The 21,173-nt window shown below is 43.2% G+C and overlaps 2 protein-coding genes across 20 annotated transcripts in view; one reads left to right on the top strand and one right to left on the bottom strand.

The window, feature by feature from the left end:
• TENM2 (teneurin transmembrane protein 2) overlaps nucleotides 1-21,173 on the bottom strand; it is a 1,167,677-nt gene that overhangs the window by 25,943 nt on the left and 1,120,561 nt on the right. For all 5 annotated transcript variants that reach the window (XM_086412765.1, XM_086412766.1, XM_086412768.1 and 2 more), the window contains 2 exons: nucleotides 3,182-3,478; nucleotides 114-1,728 (listed from right to left, as the gene is read on the bottom strand). In XM_086412765.1, coding sequence (XP_086268891.1) covers nucleotides 114-1,728; nucleotides 3,182-3,478 — 1,912 coding nt within the window. The remainder of the gene's footprint in view (nucleotides 1-113; nucleotides 1,729-3,181; nucleotides 3,479-21,173) is intronic.
• Nucleotides 1-21,173, top strand: part of LOC147369864 (uncharacterized) — a 61,740-nt gene that overhangs the window by 31,729 nt on the left and 8,838 nt on the right. The window lies entirely within an intron of this gene.

Genomic DNA, 21,173 nt, shown 5'->3' with positions numbered 1-21,173 from the left:
TCCAGGATTCTCCTAGCATCAGACATAAGACCTTGTTTCAAAGTCCCTGATAGTCTACTAGGACAACCACCCCACAGGGAGCCACTGCCCAACTGAGGTGGCCAGGTCCTTACCTGTCACATAGTTCTTCAAGTCCAGCTCATTGCTGAGAGGATTGTTGCTCTTGAACATGTACAGGTTAAAGGGGGCTGGCTCCTTGCCCACATTTTTCCACATGGTGTAGTCTGGAGAGGTCCACCGTCCCGCCAGCACGTCATAATCACGCTGTGTGAAGTGGACCAGCTTGGTGAGGGGATCGTAGAGTCCCCCGTGGAAGCCAATGACCATCTGGAAGTCAGGGTTGGTGTCGTAATAAATCTCCCCATAGGCGGTGTACTGCAGCTGCTTGATCATGAGACCATTGATGCTGAACACAGCCAGGGGCGTCCCCGTGTTATCTGAGGCAACGTAGTACTCCTCTCCACTGCTGCTCTCCATGGCAAAGAGGTGCCCCTGGAGGTCATAGTAGAGCGAGGTTATCTCTGAGTTGGAGTGATTGTAGACATGGGTGATGCGAGTCGGGTTGTGGAGGTCAGAGTAGAAATACTGCAGGTGGTGGCCCAGGTTGGTCTTGTAGGAAGCCCGCCGCCCCACGCCATCATAGCGGTATTGGACGCTCCAGCCACTGGCCTTGTTATAAGCCCTCGTTAGGAGGCCCTTGGAGTTGTACTCAAAGATGTCAGCCCCTCGCTGGCACAGATAGCCATCGTCGTCAATTTTGTACTGCACGTCGCCAAGCCTGGTTATCCGATCCCGGAGGTCGTAGCGCAAGGGCATGAGGCGCACACTGTTCCCTGGGTTCAGCAAGTGGAGGTTCCCGTTGAGGTCGTAGCTGTAGCGCCAGGTGGGGCGGTCATTGACGGCCACACTCTGGAGCTGCCCATCCCCATCATAGTCGTAGGTGTACTTAGTGGTGTTGGCGTAGGGCCCCAGTTTCAGCTCCCTCTTGATCACCCTGCCCATGCTGTCATACTGCACCGTCATCCAGTACATGAGGGACCGGAACATCTCGTATTGGACTTCCTTGATCCGCCCATGGGTGTCAAAGTGTTTGCTGAGGGTCATCACGGCCGTGGTGATGATCTGGTTGATGTCATAGTAGATGACCCCGAACTTGCCGAAGTGCTCCACTTTGCCGGAAATCTCATCATAGCGGTAGAGGTCAACGGGAAGGGGAGTCTCACTTATGACAGGCTTGATGCTTGCGATCCGGAAGCTGTTGTCGTGATAGGTGTATTCAAACCTAGCGTTGACCATGCCTTCCTCGGAGAACCTGTAGATCTGCTTGTCCACAAGTGGGCCGATCTTTCGGTACCTGATGGTGCAAGAGAAGCCCCCACTTTGGAGGTTGACCATTTTTAAGACGCCGGTGGTCTCATCATATCCGAAAGTGATGGCAGTGCTGTCATAGACAATCTCCGATAGCTTGGAGAGTTTCCCATACTTGTAGAATACCTGGCGTCCAGTGCCCAAAAAGGATGTCTTTAGGATGCGGCCATCATCACTGTAGTCAAAGATGACGGAAGCGTTGCTTTCAGGCGGGTTATAGGTGTTGCGGATGTAGCCAATGGAGGTGTGGGTGGACATGCTGTGCCGGGCGACGCTGGGCATGGTGACAGCGTGGAGGCGCTCAGAGGAGTCGTACTCAAATATGTACTGACGCTGACTCTGTAGCAGGAGCACCATGGACTGGAGGAGGAAAGGGGAAGGGAACACGTGAGTTAGCCATTTAGGACCCAGTGCTCAAATGGACGGAATTTATTCCATGTCCTGGATGGCAATTCAAAATCTGTGAAGGATGGGGAGATTTAGATTAGAGATTTAGGGTGAATTGATGTCATGGGGCATGCTACTCTATGGATCATGGCCGCTAGAGGAATGCTCCCCAAACTTTAATGTATGTGTAAAATACCCAGGGATCTGGTGAAAAGACAGATTCTGATTATATTGTTCAGTGTGAGAGGGCAGTGGGGAGGTGGCCTGTGAATCTACTTTGGGAACATCCCAGTGATGCTGGTGTTGCCTGGACCATAGTCTGAGTTGTAAGGGTTTGAAGGACTGAGATGAGAGGCACTGGGTTCGCCTCCAGGCTCAATGACAAGACATCCTGAGACTGGTGAGAAATGACTGCTGCTGGCCCGGCAGGGGAGAGGTATGATGCACATACTATGTTTGGGGGCACCCCCTACTAAGTCTCACCGTAAAGCACATCCTTCGTTTAGAAGCCCCTGGAAAGATTAAGTAACCTGGAATCATTGATTCTTTGGGGGAAAAAATGACCTCCAACTTGAAGCCATGGGGAGATTCTTGCCTTCCCTGATTGACCATTCATTCTGATATCTTCTGTCCTAATGAGAACAGTATTGAGGAGGGACCAAATAGACAGAAGCCCCTCTTACAGAAGAGGTAACAGCTCTGTCTGCAAGTGACCACTGTCATCAGGAGGCAAGAAGGGAAGAAATGGAAATGGGCTTGTGTGGAGGTGAGTCCAGGTGAGAGGTCCAGGCTGAGCAAGCCCCTGTCTAATGATAGATGACCAAGGCAGTCTTTAAAAGTCTTGTCCCCCGCTCCCAGAAGGGACTTCTTTTTTACTGCTGCTCCAACCTGACCTTTTCTAACACGGAAACCTGAGTCTGGCACTTTCAGACACAGGGAATTATGTAGCAAAAATCTGTTGACTGCTTCAGCCAACAAGCCAAGTAGGAGGGGGCTGCTCCGTGTGCTGGAGTTTTGGGCAGAGTTCCCTACCCTGATGGCTTAATTCCAGGCATGGCAGAAATGAATCACTGCATTTCCAATTCATAAGGAATGATGAACTGTGCTGCTAGTGACATGATTCTGTCCACTTCAACAGCACTTTTCTGGGGGAATAAAATCAGACAATCTATTCTTTTCGCTATTACCGAGTGTCTAGCAGGTTTTTTTTTTTTTTCCTGTTGATGGTAGTAGTGCTGGGCTATGAATAACATTTTCCTTGGGATTTCCTCCCTCCCAGAGGGTGGTGGGAGTACATGGGAGCCCTGGTAGTGTCAAAGTAAAGATGTTAAAATGTCTTATGGCAAAGTGTATCAGGTCAGCTTAAAAAGAGCAGTGTGAATGAGAGAGACAGCCCCAGCTGAGCAAGGGCAGCATGTCCACCCACCTTGTCAAGGTAGGAATAGCTCCACACCTTCCCGTCGGCAAACATGCGGGACACGATCCGGCCCTGCTTGTCGATGTCCGTCCTCTCGCTCATGGCCCCACGCTGAAGGCCGGCCAAGCGCCCATTGAAGAAATAGGAGACATTCACGGCCGCCAGCCCGCTGCTGGGGAGCCAGAGGAAGGGGCGGCCCACTTGGTCATAAATGATCCTCAGGGTGAACTTCCGGTGATCATCATAGATCTTCTCTGTCCGAATATTCCGGTCATAGTCAATGGACAAGAGATTTCTTCCATGGACCTAGGGAAACACAATGTGCCTGCTTTGAAAGACATCACGGGGCATGTTAGCTCAGGTTGCTATGGAGGGTGTGGCCAGGGTATGTGTGTGCTTTACAGGAAGAAATACTCTTGAAGTTATTTAGGGAAGTGCTTCCTAAAAGCCTTTACATCATAGTATACACAGGAAATGGTAATTTTTGTTGTATTCACTAGAATACAGGAACAAGGCTGCTTATGGCTGGAAATGACTGATCTGGGCATGCCCACCATGAACAGTTATATAGGCTGTACACTGCACAGCTCAGGGGTGCCATCATGTAGACCACATAAATGGTGAAATTACACGGCCATCCACAATAGCCCTGGATCCCAGGGTTCTGACTGTCCTGCCTGGCCATCTTGGCAAGCAGGAGAATTTGTATATTTACACACTTAAAACGCTTTTTGGGCACGTCATCAACTAATGGGTAGCCAATGATTTTTGAGAGCAGGTGCCAAGATTTGTTCCAAAATCTTAAAAGGTACCCAGGAAGGTGAGGAGGAGCTCTTAGAAATCCATGTTTTACCACGATCTGGGAATACGAAGCCTTATTCCTACGCGATATCCTTTAATTCTCCCACCTAGAGAAAAATCTCGCCATTGCCAAGGATGCAAGACACCAATGGGATGATAGCAATAGGGCTGGGGAATGCCAACAAAGGGAAGAACTGATTCACTTAGATTTGAAAAGAACAATCCAGATATAATTTAATATTTATTTAGCAGTTGATCTGTTTAAGGAAGAGAGCCTCTCTCCAAAGGCAGAGCTGAGAGACTACACTCTGGGTATGGGGACATGAGAGGGACTCTAGAGATTCAGCTAGCCTGGAGTGGATGCCTGGAATTGAAGGGAATGAGGCCAACTCTGCCCAGGCTCTTTCAACATAATTGACTACAAATGTGCACATCCCTGGGGTGACTGCTGAAGGCAAGAGAAGGTATAAACATGCAGAAGGAAAGGATGTGAAAGATGTCTGGTACCTCCCTACCTTATAGTAATAATTCAATAGCACTTAACAATAATAATGATGGTAATACTAACTCTGACACATGTTCAGAGCCAGTCTATATAGGCATTATCTTGGGCAATTTACATCCACTGTCAGAGCTGATGCTCACAACTGAGGAAACTAAGCCTTGAACAGAGGTTATACACTTGCCCAAGGTCATGCAGCAGTGACGTGGTAGGTTAGTCTGGGACTTAGGTCTTTAGACTTAGACCAGTTAACCAACCAGCTCTACTATTTCCCACACTGTTTATATTGGATGTGCACTGAGTGTCCTGAGATGTGTCAAATGACTGTAGAGCATTGCCACAGCCCTTGAAGGATTCCACATTGCAGCTCTGGTGGGGGCACTAGGAATAATTCTAATATGACAGACGGCTGTTATACTGGGGAGCAGCACTTTACCCAGGTAAAGAACTACACTTCACAGCTTTCTTGCGACTTGGGTAGAGGTAAAGTGATTTAAGTAGTAGTCGTTGGCTGGGTCTTCTGGGACCTTGAAGAAAGCAGACATAGCCAGGAAGCAAGCACCCTTTTGTTCTTCCTCCCTCCTTTCCTTAGGTGGAATGTGGATGTGATCACTGGCGCTCCAGTATTCACTTTGTGAATATGGGGTGACTTTGAGGATGTTAAACCTCAAAGACTCATCCAGAGAAAGAGTCTAGATCCCTGTCAACCTAGGTGTCCTCAAGATGACCTAGGTCATCTGTACCAGCAAGGAGATCCAACCAGTCCATTCTGAAGGAGATCAGCCCTGGGATTTCTTTGGAAGGAATGATGCTAAAGCTGAAACTCCAGTACTTTGGGCACCTCATGTGAAGAGTTGACTCATTGGAAAAGACTCTGATGCTGGGAGGGATTGAGGGCAGGAGGAAAAGGGGACGACAGAGGATGAGATGGCTGGATGGCATCACCGACTCAATGGACGTGAGTTTGCGTGAACTCCGGGAGTTGGTGATGGACAGGGGGGCCTGGCGTGCTGCGATTCATGGGGTCGCAAAGAGTCAGACACGACTGAGCAACTGAACTGAACTGAGGAGAAGGGAATGGCTACCTACTCCAAGTATTCTTGCCTGGAGAATTCCATGGACAGAGGAGCCTGGCAGACTATAGTCCATGGAGTCACAAAGAGTCAGACATGACTGAGTTATGAACACTTTCACTTTTCAGACTCCTTTTAGATCATAAAAAGTGTCTATATCTTGTATAATCTCCTGTTATTTCTAATCTGTTACCAGCAGTTGAAGCTAATCTAAACTGATAGAAGTCCCTGATGCTTTGACAGATACTGTGCTAAGTACTTTACATACTTGATTCCATTTTATTCTCACACATAGGTAAAAATTGTTTTATATATGGGCATCCAAGCTCGAGGGGGCTCACATAACTAGAGAAGTGCTAGGATCTGAGCCCAGGACTACCTGATTCCCCAAACCATTGCTGTTTTCATGAAATCATCCCAGAGCAAAGGGGACAGAACATGTGAGATAGAACATTTATCTAAAGCATGGAAAGAGAATAAAGGTGTGAGTTCTTGGGCTTTTAAGGAAATCCAACTTTAAGTGGAAGATTCATATCATCAAACCTGCAGTAATTGGAGGAATCCAAAAAAGGAGTGAGTATGGCAGGATATTTCTAACATGTCCAAAAGTTAATGCTGTCAGAATCATTGAAGATGCTGAAGATACGGTATTAGAGTTATCATAACCAGAGCAAACCACAAGCTTGGGTTAGAAAGATCACTCCCTCTGGGAACAGAAATGTGGCCACACTGGGTCGCTTCACTTGGGACAAGAGCAGCAGAAGGCCACCAATATCCTTAAGCCTATTGTCTAAGAATTTCAGTTCAAGACCCCGTCAACATTTTATTCGGCAGAGTGAAACACATGGCAACAGGAAGGATTTTCAGGATTTCCTAAGCCGCCTGTACCTATGTATTTCCCATTTCCTCAGTCATCCGTCCATTCCTTTCCTTACTCTTCCCCTTTGTTTCTCTTCACTAATATCACACAGCCCCAGGGCATTTATTATTGATTAAACATTACATCTCTGCCCATGTCAAGCATGGTGCCTGCTCTGGAATGCAAGGAGGGACACCACCAACAAAGCAACACGCCCTGAGAACTTTTTGCCATGGGCTTGGTGTGTTCTCAGCACTGCCCATGTTTTTCTTGTTTAATCCTCACAACACTCACAGGCAGGCACTATTATCCCCACGTTACATGCAAAGCACAGATGGTTAAAATGCTGTGCTCACGCTTACACAGTAAGTGTTGGGGCCAGGATCCCAATCCTGAGCTCACCACCTCCACCCCTAGGCTGTACTGCCGTCCCCCACACCCCCACCCCATGGGCGGCTCTCCATCAGACGTGTGATTCTAAACCATCGGGGATGCTCTCTCAAAGCACGGCGACTGCACTGACTCCACCACTGCTGAATCAGCCTCCCAGGGAATCCAAGCTGGGCGATTCTGATGAGTACTACTGGCTAAAATACTTGGTGAGCCATAAAGCTCTACTTCAGTTACCTGGGGGAGACCAACAGGCAAATCATATATCCATAATCGTGTGTGCATGCATGTAAGTATAGTGCTATAACATGCATTCATGGGGATACTAACATGTAAATCATATGTGCAAGCATGACTATCATAGTACCAACTATATTAGTGTATGAAGGTGTTGAGAATGCAGAAAAAACAGAATAGTAGGCAAGCACAGAAGAGGGTTCCCAAACCTCTGACTGCTACCATTTGGGTTTGCTGCTGTTACTGAAAAGCTAACGAGCCCCAGGTACACCAACCATAAAAAAGTAATAGGTGCTAATCATTCAGTTCAGTTTAGTTCAGTTGCTCAGTCGTGTCCAACTCTTTGCGACACCATTAGCCATTGATAATTCAGGGTAGGATTTTATTCCCAAATTCATTTCATTCTGGGAATGGGATTTTATTATAGAGCTAATTTGGGATTTTCCCCCGTTTATTGAGATAATTGGGCTTCCTTGGTGGCTCAGACAGTAAAGCATCTGCCTGCAATGCAGGAGACCTGGGTTCGATCTCTGGGTCGGGAAGATCCCCTGGAGAAGGAAATGGCAACCCGCTCCAGTATTCTTGTCTGGAAAATCCCATGGATAGAGGAGCCTGGTAGGTTACAGTCCATGGAGTCGCAAAGAGTCAGACATGACTGAGTGTCCTCACTTCACTTCACTTCATTGAGATAACTGATATACCTCATTGTATAAGTTTAAAGTGTACAGCACAGTGATTTAAGTTACATATATTATGAAATGATTACCACAATAAATTAGGTTAAATCCATCATCTCACAGAGATACAAAAAAAGGGAAAAGTCTTAGGATTTACTCTCTTCACACCTTTAAAATCAATGATTTTTATGTTTATTTTTAAAGTTAAGATCAAATTGACATACAGTATTCTATTAGTTTCAGGTATACAACAGAACGATTCAATATTGTACAATTGTACATACTGTAAAACAGTCAGCTCAGTAAGTCTAGTTAACATTGGTCACTGTACACAGTTGTGAAATACTTTTTCTTGTGATGAGGACTTCTAAGATTTACTCTTCAGTTCAGTTCAATTCAGTTCAGTCGCTCAGTTGTGTCCAACTCTTTGCAACCCCATGAATCGCAGCATGCCAGGCCTCCCTGTCCATCACCGACTCCTGGAGTTTACTCAAACTCATGTCCATCGAGTCGGTGATGCCATCCAGCCATCTCATCCTCTCTCATCCCCTTCTCCTCCTGCCCCCAATCCCTCCAAGCATCAGGGTCTTTTCCAATGAGTCAACTGTTTGCATGAGGTGGCCAGTATTGGAGTTTCAGCTTTAGCATCAGTCCTTCCAATGAACACTCAGGACTGATCTCCTTTAGAATGGATTGGTTGGATCTCCTTGCAGTCCAAGGGACTCTCAAGAGTTAGCAACTTTCAAATATGCAATACAGTGTTAACCATAAACACCATGCTGTACATTACAGCTCCATTACTTAAGTGGAAGTTTGAATCTTTTGACTCCCTTTCCTCATTTTGAGCACCCCAACCCCTTACCACTGTCAACCACGAATCTGTTCTCAGTAACTATAATCTTTTTTTTGAATATTCAGGACTGATTTCCTTTAGGATGGACTGGTTGGATCTCCTTGCAGTCCAAGGGACTCTCAAAAGCCTTCTCCAGCACCACAGTTCAAAAGTATCAATTCTTCAGAACTCAGCCTTCTTTATGGTCCAACTCTCACATGGACCTGTACATGACAAATGGAAAAACCAGAGCTTTGACTAGACAGACCTTTGATGGCAAAGTGATGTCTCTGCTTTTTAATACACTGTCTGGGTTTGTCATAGCTTTTCTTCCAAGGAGCAAGCATCTTTTAATTTCATGACTGCTGTCACCATCCGCAGTGATTTTGGAGTCTGAGAAAATAAAGTCTGCTACTGTTTCCATGTCTTTCCCATCTATTTGCCATGAAGTGATGGGCCTGATATAATCATCTTATATTTTGAATGTTGAGTTATAAGCCAGTTTTTTCGCTCTCCTCTTTCATTTTCATCAAGAGTCTCTTTAGTTCCTCTTCACTTTCTGCTATTAGGGTGGTGTCATCTGCATATCTGAGGTTATTGATATTTCTCCTGGAAATCTTGATTCCAGCTTAAGCTTCATCAAGCCCAGTATTTCACATGATGTACTCTGCACAGAAGTTAAATAAGCAGGGTGACAATATATAGCCTTGATGTTTGCTGTTCCATGTCCAGTTCTAACTGTTGTTTCTTGACTTGCATACATGTTTCTCAGGAGGCAGGTAATGCAGTCTGTCCTGAGGCCAAACTATGTTAGAGGTAATGGTCATCTCCTCAAAGAGGACTTATGCCAGCACACCATGCCTCCCAGGACTGTTGCTGTCAGTGCTCCTGACCCCATGGCAGGCCACTGTTGACTCTCAAACACTCACAGGCAAGTCTCGATCAGTCTTTTGTGGGGTCACTGCTCCTTTCTCCTGGATCCTGGTGCACACAAAGTTTTGTTTGTGCCCTCCAAGATATTCTGTTTCCCTAGTCCAGTGAAAGATCTGTAATCAGATCCCACTGACCTTCTAAGTCAGATTCCCTGGAGTTTCTCAGTCCCTTTGTCAGATGCCCAGGTTAGGAAGTCTGTTGTGTGGGGCCTAGAATTTTTGCAACAGTATGAGAACGTCTTTGGTGTGATTGATTGATCTGTAACATGTTGTTTAATCTCCACATATTTGTGAATATTCTAGTTTTCTTCTGTAATTGACTTCCAGTTTCATACCATTGTGGTCAGAAAGGATGCTTGATATGATTTTAGTCTTATACATTTGTTAAAACTTATTTTGTGGCCTAACATATGATCTGTCCTGGGGAATGTTCCATGTGCACTTGAGAACAATGTGTATTACATTGTATTACATTGTTTTTGGATGGGATGCTCTACATATAACTGTTAAGTTTATTTGGCCAAATCTATTGCTTAAGGCCACTGTTTCCTTACTGATTTTCTGTCTGGACAATCTACCCATTGATGTAAGTGGGATATTGTCTCCTACTATATTTCTGTATATTTCTCCCTTTAGATCTGTTAATATTTGCTTTATATACTTAGGTGCTCCTATAGTGGGTACGTAAATATTTGTAAACACTATATCCTCTTGCTGAATATACCCTCTTGTCATTATGTAATGCCTTCCTTTAACAACTTTCCCATATCATACAACAGTGTTGAATTATGGTCATAATGGTCATTACTCATAGCACTTATTTGTCTTAAAACTGGAAGTTTGTACATTTTAACCGCCTTCTTCTAATTCTACTTCCCTCATCTCTGCCTCTGGTAACCAAAAATCTGATCTGTTTTTTACAATGAGTTTGGGGTTTTTTGTTTGTTTTACATATTTTAACTATAAGTAAAATCACGTAGTATTTATCTTTCTCTGTCTGACTTATTTCACTTAGTGCAATGCCCACAAGGTTCATCCATGTTGTTGTTACTGGCAGGATTTCTTCATTTTTATGACTGCATAATATTCTGTTGTCTGTCTGTCTCCATCTACCTACCTATGTACAGATTCTTTATATGTTTACTTTCAGTGGACACTTAGGATATTTCCATATCTTGGCTATTATAAATAATGCTGTTTGTGAACATGGGAATACAGATAGCTCTTTGACATAGTGGCTTTTCCCTTCAGACATACTCCTAAAAGTATAATTGCTGGATTGTATAGTAGTTCTATTTTTGCCTTTTTGAGGAACCTCCATACTGTTTTCCATAGTGTCTGTGCCAATTTGCAATCCCAGTAGTGTAAGAGTTCCCTTTTTTCTACATCTTTGCTACTTTTATTATCTCTTCTCTTTTGAGGATGACCATTCCAATAAGAGTAAGATGCTGTCTCATTGTGTTTGTGATTAATGGCAACCCACTCCAGTACTCTTGCCTAGAAAATCCCATGGACAGAGGAGCATGGTAGGCTCCTATAGTCCATGGGGTCGCAAAGAGTTGGACAAGACTGAGTGACTTCATTCACTCAGTGATCAGTGATGTTGAGCATCTTGTTGAGATGTTGAGCACACCTGTTGGCCATCTATATATTTTCTTTGTAAAAATGTCTATTCAGGTCCTTTGCCCATTTTTAATTGGATTTTTGCCATTGAATTGTATGAGTTCTTTACATAGTTTAGATGTTAACCCTTTATCAGATATATGTATGTATCTCAATTGCTCAGGTATGTCTAACTCTTTGCAACCCCATGGACTGCAGTCTGCTAGGTTCCTCTATACATGATGTTTTCCACACAAGAATACTGGGGGTCTTTCCAACCCAGGGATCAAACCTGGGTCTCTTGTGCCTCCTGCACTGGCAGGTGGATTCTTTACCACTCTGCCACCTGGGAAGCCCTATCAGATGTATAGTTTACAAATACTTTTTTCCCATTTTATAGTTATTCCACTTTGCTGTTTTTTTTTTTTTCCTGTGTAGAACTTTATAGTTGATGTGTTCTCACATGTTTATTTTTGATTTTGTTGAGTATGCTTTAGGTGTCATACCAAAAAAATCATTATCAAGACACATGTCAAGGATTTTTTTCCCTATTTTTTTCCTCTAGAAGTTTTATAATTTCAAGTGTTACATTTAAGTTATTACTCCATTTCAAGTTAATATTTGTGAGTGGTCTAAGGGGCCTAGTTTCATTCTTTTACACACGAATACCCAATTTTCACAGTACAATTTATGAAAGAGACTTTCTTTTCTCCATCAAGTATTCTTGGCTCCTTGTTAAACACAGTTGACCATGTATGCCTGAATTTATTTCTGGGCTCTCAATTCTTTTTTATTGGTCTGTTTGCCAGTATCATACGTTTTGATGACTATAACTTAATACTAGAGCTTGAAACCAGGAAGTGTGATACTTTTTGCTTTGTTCTTAGTTCTTAGGATTTCTTTGATCATCAGGGTCTTTTGTGGTTCCATACAAATTTTAGGAGTGTTTTTCTACTTCTGTAAAAAATGCCATTGGAATTTTAATAGGAATTGCATTGAATCTGTAGATGGCTTTTGTTCAGTTCAGTCACTTAGTCGTGTCCAACGCTTTGCAACCCCATGAATCGCAGCACGCCAGGCCTCCCTGTCCATTACCATCTCCCGGAGTTCACTCAGACTCACATCCATCGAGTCGGTGATCCATCCAGCCATCTTATCCTCTGTCGTCCCCTTCTCCTCCTGCCGCCAGTCCCTCCCAGCATCAGAGTCTTTTCCAATGAGTCAACTCTTCACACGAGGTGCCCAAAGTACTGGAGTTTCAGCTTCAGCATCATTCCTTCCAAAGAAATCCCAGGGCTGATCTCCTTCAGAATGGACTGGTTGGATCTCCTTGCAGTCCAAGGGACTCTCAACAGTCTTCTCCAACACCACAGTTCAAAAGCATCAATTCTTCGGCACTCAGCCTTCTTCACAGTCCAACTCTCACATCCATACATGACCACTGGAAAAACCATAGCCTTGACTAGATGGACCTTTGTTGGCAAAGTAACGTCTCTGCTTTTCAATATGTTATCTAGGTTGGTCATAACTTTCCTTCCAAGGAGTAAGTGTCTTTTAATTTCATGGCTGCAGTCACCATCTGCAGTGATTTTGGAGCCCCCAAAAATAAAGTCTGACACTGTTTCCACTGTTTCCCCATCTATTTCCCATGAAGTGATGGGACCGGATGCCGTGATCTTTGTTTTCTGAATGTTGAGCTTTAAGCCAACTTTTTCACTCTCCTCTTTCACTTTCATCAAGAGGCTTTTTAGTTCCTCTTCACTTTCTGCCATAAGGGTGGTGTCATCTGCGTATCTGGGTTATTGATATTTCTCCCGGCAATCTTGATTCCAGCTTGTGCTTCTTGTGCTGTACAGTAGGTTATCTATTTTAAATATAGTGGTGTGTATATATCAATTCCAGACTCCAAATTTGTCCCCTACATTTCACCTTTGGTAACCATAAGCTTGTTTTCTAAGTCTGTGAACTTATTTGTAAATAAGTTCATTTGTATAATTTTGTTAGATTCCACATATAGGCAATATTATATGATATTTTTCTTTGTCTGACATTTCAATTAGTATGATAATCTCCAGGCTCATCCACGTTGCAGCAAATGGCATTATTTTGTTCTTTTAAATGACTGAGTAATATTCCATTATAGATATGTACCACATCTTCTTTATCCATTCCTCCTGTGTCAATGGACATTTAGGTTGCTTCCATGTCTTGACTATTGTAAACAGCACTGCAGTGAACACTAGGGTGGCATATATCCTTTTGAATCATGGTTTTCTCCAGATATATGCCCAGGAGTGGGATTGCTGGGCCATATGGTAGTTTTGTTTTCAGTTTTTAAAAGGAATCTCTACATTTTTCTCCATAGAGATGGTACTAATTTACCTTCCATTAACAGTGTAGGAAGGTTCCCTTTTCTCCACACTCTCTTCAGTATTTATTGTTTGTAGACTTTTTGATGGTGATCATTCTCACTGGTGTAGGTGGGGAAACAGTGGAAACAGTGTCAGACTTTATTTTTGGGGGCTTCAAAATCACTGCAGATGGTGATTGTAGCCATGAAATTAAAAGACGCTTACTCCTTGGAAGGAAAGTTATGACCAACCTAGATAGCATATTCAAAAGCAGAGACATTACTTTGCCAACAAAGGTCCATCTAGTCAAGGCTATGGTTTTTCCAGTGGTCATGTATGGATGTGAGAGTTGGACTGTGAAGAAGGCTGAGCGCCAAAGAATTGATGCTTTTGAACTGTGGTGTTGGAGAAGACTCTTGGGAGTCCCTTGGACTGCAAGGAGATCCAACCAGTCCATTCTGAAGGAGATCAGCCCTGGGATTTCTTTGGAAGGAATGATGCTGAAGCTGAAACTCCAGTATTTTGGGCACCTCACGCGAAGAGTTGACTCATTGGAAAAGACTCTGATGCTGGGAGGGATTGGGGGCAGGAGGAGAAGGGGATGACAGAGGATGAGATGGCTGGATGGCATCACCGACTTGATGGATGTGAGTCTGAGTGAACTCCGGGAGATGGTGATGGACAGGGAGGCCTGGCGTGCTGCGATTCATGGGGTCGCAAAGAGTTGGACACGACTGAGCGACTGAACTGAACTATTAAGTCATTTTGAGCATCATTTCATGTGCTTCTTGGCTATGTGTATGTATTCTTTGGAGAAATGTCTATTTAGGTCTTCTGTCCATTTATTTTTAAATTTTTCTGATTTTGAACCACATGAACTATTTGTAGACTTTGCATATTAATTCCTTGTCTGTCACATTGTTTGCAAACATTTTCTTCTGTTGTATGGGTTGTCTTTTTGTTTTGCTTATGGTTTCCCTTGCTGTGCAAAAGCTTTTGAGTTTAATTAGGTCCCATTTATTTTTGTTTTTATTTCCATTACTCTAGGAGACAGATTGAAGAAGCTATTGCTCTGATGTATGTTAAAATGTGTTCTTTCTATGTTTTCCTTTAAGAGTTTTATACTGTCTAGTTTTACATTTAGGTCTTTAATTCATTTTGAATTTCTTTTCTTGTATGGTGTTAAAGAATGTTCTAATTTAATTTTTTTTAATATGTAGCTGTTCAGTTTTCCCAGCACCATTTATTGAAGAGACTGTCTTTTCTTCATCGCATAGTCTTGTCTTCTTTATCAATAGATTAACTGACCACAGGTGCATGGATTTACCTCTGAGTTTTCTATCCTGTTCCATTGAGCTGTATTTTTGTTTTTCTGCCAGCACAATACTCTTTTGATGACTGTAGCTTTGGAATATAGTCTGAAGTCAGAGAGTCTGACTCCTCCAGCTCTGTGTTTCTTTCTCAAGATTACTTTGGCTATTTGAGGTCTTTTGCACCTCCACACAAATTTTAAGAATTTTGTTCTAGTTCTGTGAAAAATGCCATTGGTAATTTGATAGGGATTGCATTGACCCTGTAGATTGCCTTGGGTAGTACAGTCATTTTGACAATATTGATCCTCCCAATCCAAGAACATGGTATATCTTTCCATCTGTTTGTGTCATCTTTGATTTCTTTCATCAGTGTCTTACAGTTTTCAGAATAGAAGTATTTTGCCTCCTTATGTAAGTTTATTCCTAGGTATTTTATTCTTTTTGATAAGATAAATTGTTTAATTTCCCTTATCTTTGTTAATGTATAGAAATGCAACAGATTACTGTGTAGTAATTTTGTGTCCTGAAACTTTACTGAATTCTTTGATGAGCTCCAGTAGTTTTCTGGTGGGAACTTTAAGATTTTCTATGTATAGTATCATGTCATCTGCAACAGTGACAGTTTTACTTGGTGAGAAAATGCCAGCCTCCAGGAGAGCTCACACCAATGAGTGCTCCCCAGAACTACTGCTGCCAGTGTCTTTTTCCCTGCAGTGAGCCAAAGCCTCCCCCTTTGTTTGCAGAAGGCCCTCCAATACCAGCAGGTAGGTATTCTATGACCAGGCTTCCGTGAGTGAGGTCACTGCTTTTTTTCCCTGGGTCCTGGCACACACTCACTCCTGTGGGAGAACCTCTGCAATATAATTATTTTCCAGTTTGTGGGTCATCTACCAGGTGAGTGGACTTCCTTGGTGGCTCAGATGTAAAGAACCTGCCTGCAATGCAGAAGACTTGGGTTCAATCCCTGGGTTGGGAAGATCTCCTGGAGAAGGGAATGGCAACCCACTCCAGTATTCTTGCCTGGAGAATCCTATGGACAAAGGAGCCTGATGGGCTACAGTCCATAGGGTCACAAAGAGTCAGACATGACTGAGTGAATAACACTTTCACTTTTCACTTTACCAGGTGGGTATGGACTTGATTTTAGTGATTGCGTCCTCCTACCATCTTCTTGTGGCTTTTTTGTTTTCGGATACAGGATATCTTTTTTGGTAGGTTCCAGTATTTTTTTGAGGATGGTTGTTCAGCAGTTAGTTGTATTTTTGGTGTTTTCATAGGAAGAGGTAAGCTCATGTCTTCCTACTCTACTCTGTCTCCACCTCCAGACTGTTTCTTTAGGAGCTTTCTTGCTTCCTAGTATAGGTGGTGTTGATGTGAACTTCCATCTTAGAACTTCTTTTGCTGCATCCCATAAGGTTTGGTATATTGCATTTCCATTTTCATTTGACTCAAGATTCTTTTAAATTTCCTCTTTAGTTTCTCTTTGATCCACTGGTTTTTCAGGATTGTGTTTTAAAATTTCCATGTATTTGTAAATTTTCTAGTTCTCCTCCTATTATTGATTTCTAGTTTCATACTACTCTGGTCAGAGATGATACCTGCTATGATTTTAGTTTTTTTGAATTTGTTATGACTTGTTTGGTGCCCCAACATATGGTTTATCTTAGAAAATGTTCCATGTGCACGTGAAGACTGTGTATTCTGCTGCTGTCAGACAGCACGCTCGGTGTGTCTGTTAGGTCTATTATATCTATCTATACTGCTGTTCAAATCTGATGTTTTCTTATTAATTCTGTGTCTGAATGATGCATCCATTTGTTGAAAGTGGGATAGTAAGATTCCCCACTATTATTGAATTGCTGCTTATTTCTCCTTTTAGTTCAGTTTTTGTTTTATATATTTAGATGTTCCAGTGTTTGGTATATAAATATTTATAATTGTATTTTCTTTAATGAATTGACCTCTTTATTAGTATATAATGACCTTCTTTGTTGTTGTTTTAAACTATTTTTAAAGTCTTTCGTTTGATATGAGTACAGCTACCCCTTTTTTGGGGGGGATTATTTTTTGGTGTACTATCTTTTTCCACCTCTTCACTCTCAGTCTATACATGCCTTTAAGGCTAACGTGAGTTTCATATAAGGCAGCATATTGTTGGATTTTTAAAAAATTAGCCATTCTATGTCTTTTAATTAGAGAATTTAATGTTTATGTTTAAAGTGATTATTGATAGGTAAGGATTTACTACTGCAATTTTGTTCATCTTCTGGCCTTTGGTAGATGCATTGTTCCTTTTTTTCATAACCTGCTGTCTTTTTTTGGGTGTGTTTTGATGTCTTTTGGCACGAGTGTTCTTTGACTTCTTTATCATGTTCTTTGTGTAATTACTACAGGTGTTTCTATTGTGGTTACCACTAGGCTTACATAAAATATCTTTAAATTATAATATTCTATTTTAAATTGATAAAAACTTCAATGTAACTCCTCAAATTTACACTTTAACTTTTCCCATTTTAGTTTCTGGTGTTATGGTTTACATATTTTTAAGATTACATACCTAATAACAGATTAGTTATGAGTATTTCTATTATGTTAGCTTTTTAACTTATAACTAGAGTTGTACGTGAATTACATCACACTCTTACCATATTACATAATCTAACTTTGACCATACCTTTATCATTACAAGTGAGCTTTACTTTCTTCATTTTTACGATGCTGGTGAGTGTCCTTTTATTTCTACTCAAAGAACTCCCTTTATCACTTTTGTAAGGCAGGTCTAATGGGGACGAACACCTTGCTTTTGTTTGTTCATGAGTCTTTATCCTTCCTTCATTTCTGAAGGATGGTTTTGCTGGGTATAGAGTTTTTGGTTTAAAGTTTTTTCCTTTCAAGATTTTGAGTATATCATCCCATTTCTCCTAGCCTGAAGTTTCTGGTGAGAAACCTGTTGATAGTCTCATGGGGGTTCTTTTGTATGGGATGTCTTTTTTTTTGTCCTGCTGCTCTCAACTTTCTTTATCTTAGACTTTTGACATTTTTTTTTCTTCTTTTAAAAGAAAAAAAAATTCTTTTTTTTAAATTTAAAATTTCTTTTTCTTTTACAAATTTGTGTGGCGGGCTGACTTTCAGTAGATTACAGCAAGGGTGAAACCCCGACCCAGAAGCAGGTCTATGAATGATTTAGCACCAGGTTCCTCACGAACATGCAGTGTGTGACGGGTGACGGGGCGGCCACTTTTCCCGCCGCGCCCCATGTCCCAGGATGAAGGGCTCTCCACACTGACCCTGGTTCTGACACCATGGTGGGAACGGTGGGGGACCGACTTTTGAAGATTTTAATTGTAATGTGTCTCAGTGTAGCCCTATTTGGGTTCAAGCTATTTGGGGTCCTTTGAGCCTAATTGATCTGGATGTCCATTTCCCTTTTTTTTGATTTATAAAAATTTCAGCCATTGTTGCTTTCAATATACTTTCTGTTCTTTTCTCTTTGTCTTCAGGAATTTCTGTAATGCAAATATTCTTTGTGCAGGAGCTAGGGTGGGGTGGATAAGTGCAAAGCCTTTCATCACTGTTTTTCTGTTTTGTTTTTGTTCCTCTGAATAATTTCAACTGCCTTATCATCCAGGTTGCTGATTTTTCTTCTGTGTTGATTCTGCTTTTGAAGTGCTTTATTGACTTCTTCAGTTTGGTTATTGTATTTTTTTTAGTTTTTTTCATGGTTTCTATTTTTGCTCAACTTGTGTTCAATAGTTGTTTTCCTCATTTGTGTGCTCTTGCAGTTCACTAGAGTTCTTTAAGAGGACTATTCTGAATTCTTTGGCTGACAGCTCACAGATCTTCATTTAAATAGGGTCAGTTATTGAAGCTCTCTTAGTTTCCTTTGGTGGTGTCATATTTTTCTGGTTTTTCATTGCCCATGGTGGTATCTGTGCAACGAAGTAAGTGGTTTCTCTTCTAGACTTTATAGGTTTGCTTTGGTAGAGATAAGTCTTCACCAGTTAGCTCAGTTTTGGTTTCTGGATGTATCTACTGATAAAGTCTTTGAGCAGGTAGGGCTTGATATTAGGATCTGTTTTTGAGTAAGATAACTGCCTGAGGCCAGGGGTGAGAGGGTGTGCTGCTGACTGCGAACAGTTGGACAGGACTCTTATCTCAGTTTCCTGCCTAAGGGAGGGCATAGTATAGGCTCTGCAGTTGCCTAGGTTCTCTGGTCAGGCTTTTTAGACCATTGGGCCAGGTTACTATACTCAGCAGTAGGTAGCGTCCTTGTCCTAGTCAGGCAGCAGAATGGAATCCAAGGGCTGCGTGGCTTTTTGTCGTGGGATTTGAATTTGGGAAGTGTATATACTGAATTCCCTGTCCAGATGGGGCTACTGGTTTTGCTCTGCAGATGGGAAAAGCCACGGAGTCTTTCTGTTCAAGTGCCACTATAAGCAGGGCTCTGGTTAGTTTCCTTGGTTGGGTGGGATGAAGCCTGTAGTCAGCACTGAGTAGGGCTACACATTAGTTTCCCTGCTTGGGCACAGTGGAAGAACTAGCTCCAGGGTTTGTAAGGCTATTCGTTTGTGGTCTTGATCCAAACCAACTCTTGCCCCAAGCTCCCTGCTCAAATAGGGCCACTGGCTCTGCTCTACAGGCTATCAGCTCAGCCTTCCCATCTCTCTGCTTGAGATTGCTGTGCAGTCCATTCTCTATGTGTTCCTGGCAGTGACCCTGGCCAGTCTGGGTGGGAGCCACACTCAGCGGCTGGCAGGCTTATGATCTGCTCCCCTGCCTGGATGCTGTGTGTGTGTGTGTGTGGGGTCCGCTTCAGGCACCTCCCAGGTTTTCTGAAGAGGTTTTTCTGGTTTGCAGGAGCTGAGAGCTCCACTTAGCAGCAATGGGACTGTGGATGAACTATCCCTGTCTTGGCATAGCAGGCGAAGTCTCCATGCCTGACACAGACTGTGCTCTGGGGGCCATCCGCTCTGCCTGCCTGCCTCCTGGCTTGAGCACTGTTCGGCTTCCATGCCTTGGAGAGGGAGGTGGGCAGATCGGGCTCCAGGGCTGGCAAAACACCCCTCATTTGAGGACCTGACTTGCACCCAGGTGAGTTCCCTGGTCAGACTTGGTTCTGCAGCTGAGCAAAGCTGCCCGACGGGATTACTACCTGGGTGCTGCAGGCAGGGACTTGGTCTGCTGCGCTCTTGAGTGTGGGTTGTTGCAGGCCCCTCCCCATTTCCCCCATCAAGTCCGATTCCCTTGCAGGCCTGTGGGACGATACAGGTGTAGTGGCTCTGACAAAGCAACTCACAGTGCTGGGGTGGGGCGGGGCCCTGAATGCCTCCCATGAGCTTGCTTTCTCCACTAGGACGATACAGGTGTAGTGGCTCTGACAAAGCAACTCACAGTGCTGGGGTGGGGCGGGGCCCTGAATGCCTCCCATGAGCTTGCTTTCTCCACTAGTGGAGCTGTGCCAGCTGGGGGAGGGGCAATGTGGTCTGTGGGCAGCTGCGCCCCTGACCCTTCTGATGTATCTGTCTTTCCCTCTGTGGTGCGTGTGTTGGGAGTTGCCTCAGCCTCACCCTGAGTTGTAGAATGCTCTCAGTGGTGCCTTGTTAGCTGCTGTGCTTGTAAGGGCAGAGCAGTCAGGAATGACCTGCATTCCCACCTTGGTGATACTGCTGAGATTAACTTTGGAAATGTGTAATTTCTATAAAAATATCCAATCCTTCTAATAATTAAGTGTGATAAATTCACTGGAAGCAGAGCCAAGGAGTCTGGGCCAGCCACATCATCTAATCAAACATCTTGAATTGTGAGGGTCCCTTTGCTAAAGAGGAGGTGTCTGGGCTGTAGGGGTCGAAATCGTGGGGAGTCTGACAGGCATGCTCAGCTCATCGTGGGCACCTGCCCCGCCTCATCTTCAGAGTGTGCAGGAGTTTTCACTTAGCCACACCGCTCTCTTATTCCGAATTAAATTACCCATCTAACAATATTTAAATTAACCTTGAGGCTTCCTGGAGAACATAAAAGTTATTTTGAATTATTTTCACTGCCAGAATCAGCACAATTCCCTTCCCAGCCAGCTCGGTAGGTATTCAGTGATTGAGAAACCAATTTTTAAATTAATACAATTTTGTGTTTCCAAGGAAGCCATTATTTTTAATTATCGGGCATTTTCCTCAGCCTGGCTTCCCCAGTTAATAAAACTCAGCTACTTAGCGTGGCTGTTATTTTTGCAGAGGGCAGACTTTGGGAGGTAGTTTCCCCATGTGGAATCTCCCTCCAGAATGTTTTGATCTCACCAAGCACACGCCTGTCACAAGGAGGCTCGTAAAAAACCCCGAGAAAAGGAAACGCTGTCGTCAAAATGGCCCTGCTGGGCCCATAACGGATGACTCTAACTTAGCTTGAGGGGCAGCGTGGGGAGCCGGTGAATCGAGAAAC

Source organism: Bos grunniens, chromosome 7, assembly GCF_055505025.1.
Source record: "Bos grunniens cultivar Pamir isolate PY7600 chromosome 7, Bosgru_T2T1.0, whole genome shotgun sequence".
Classification (NCBI taxonomy): domain Eukaryota; kingdom Metazoa; phylum Chordata; class Mammalia; order Artiodactyla; family Bovidae; genus Bos; species Bos grunniens.
The sequence above is the reverse complement of the archived record's forward strand: the minus strand, read 5'-3'. Positions and strand labels throughout refer to the sequence as shown.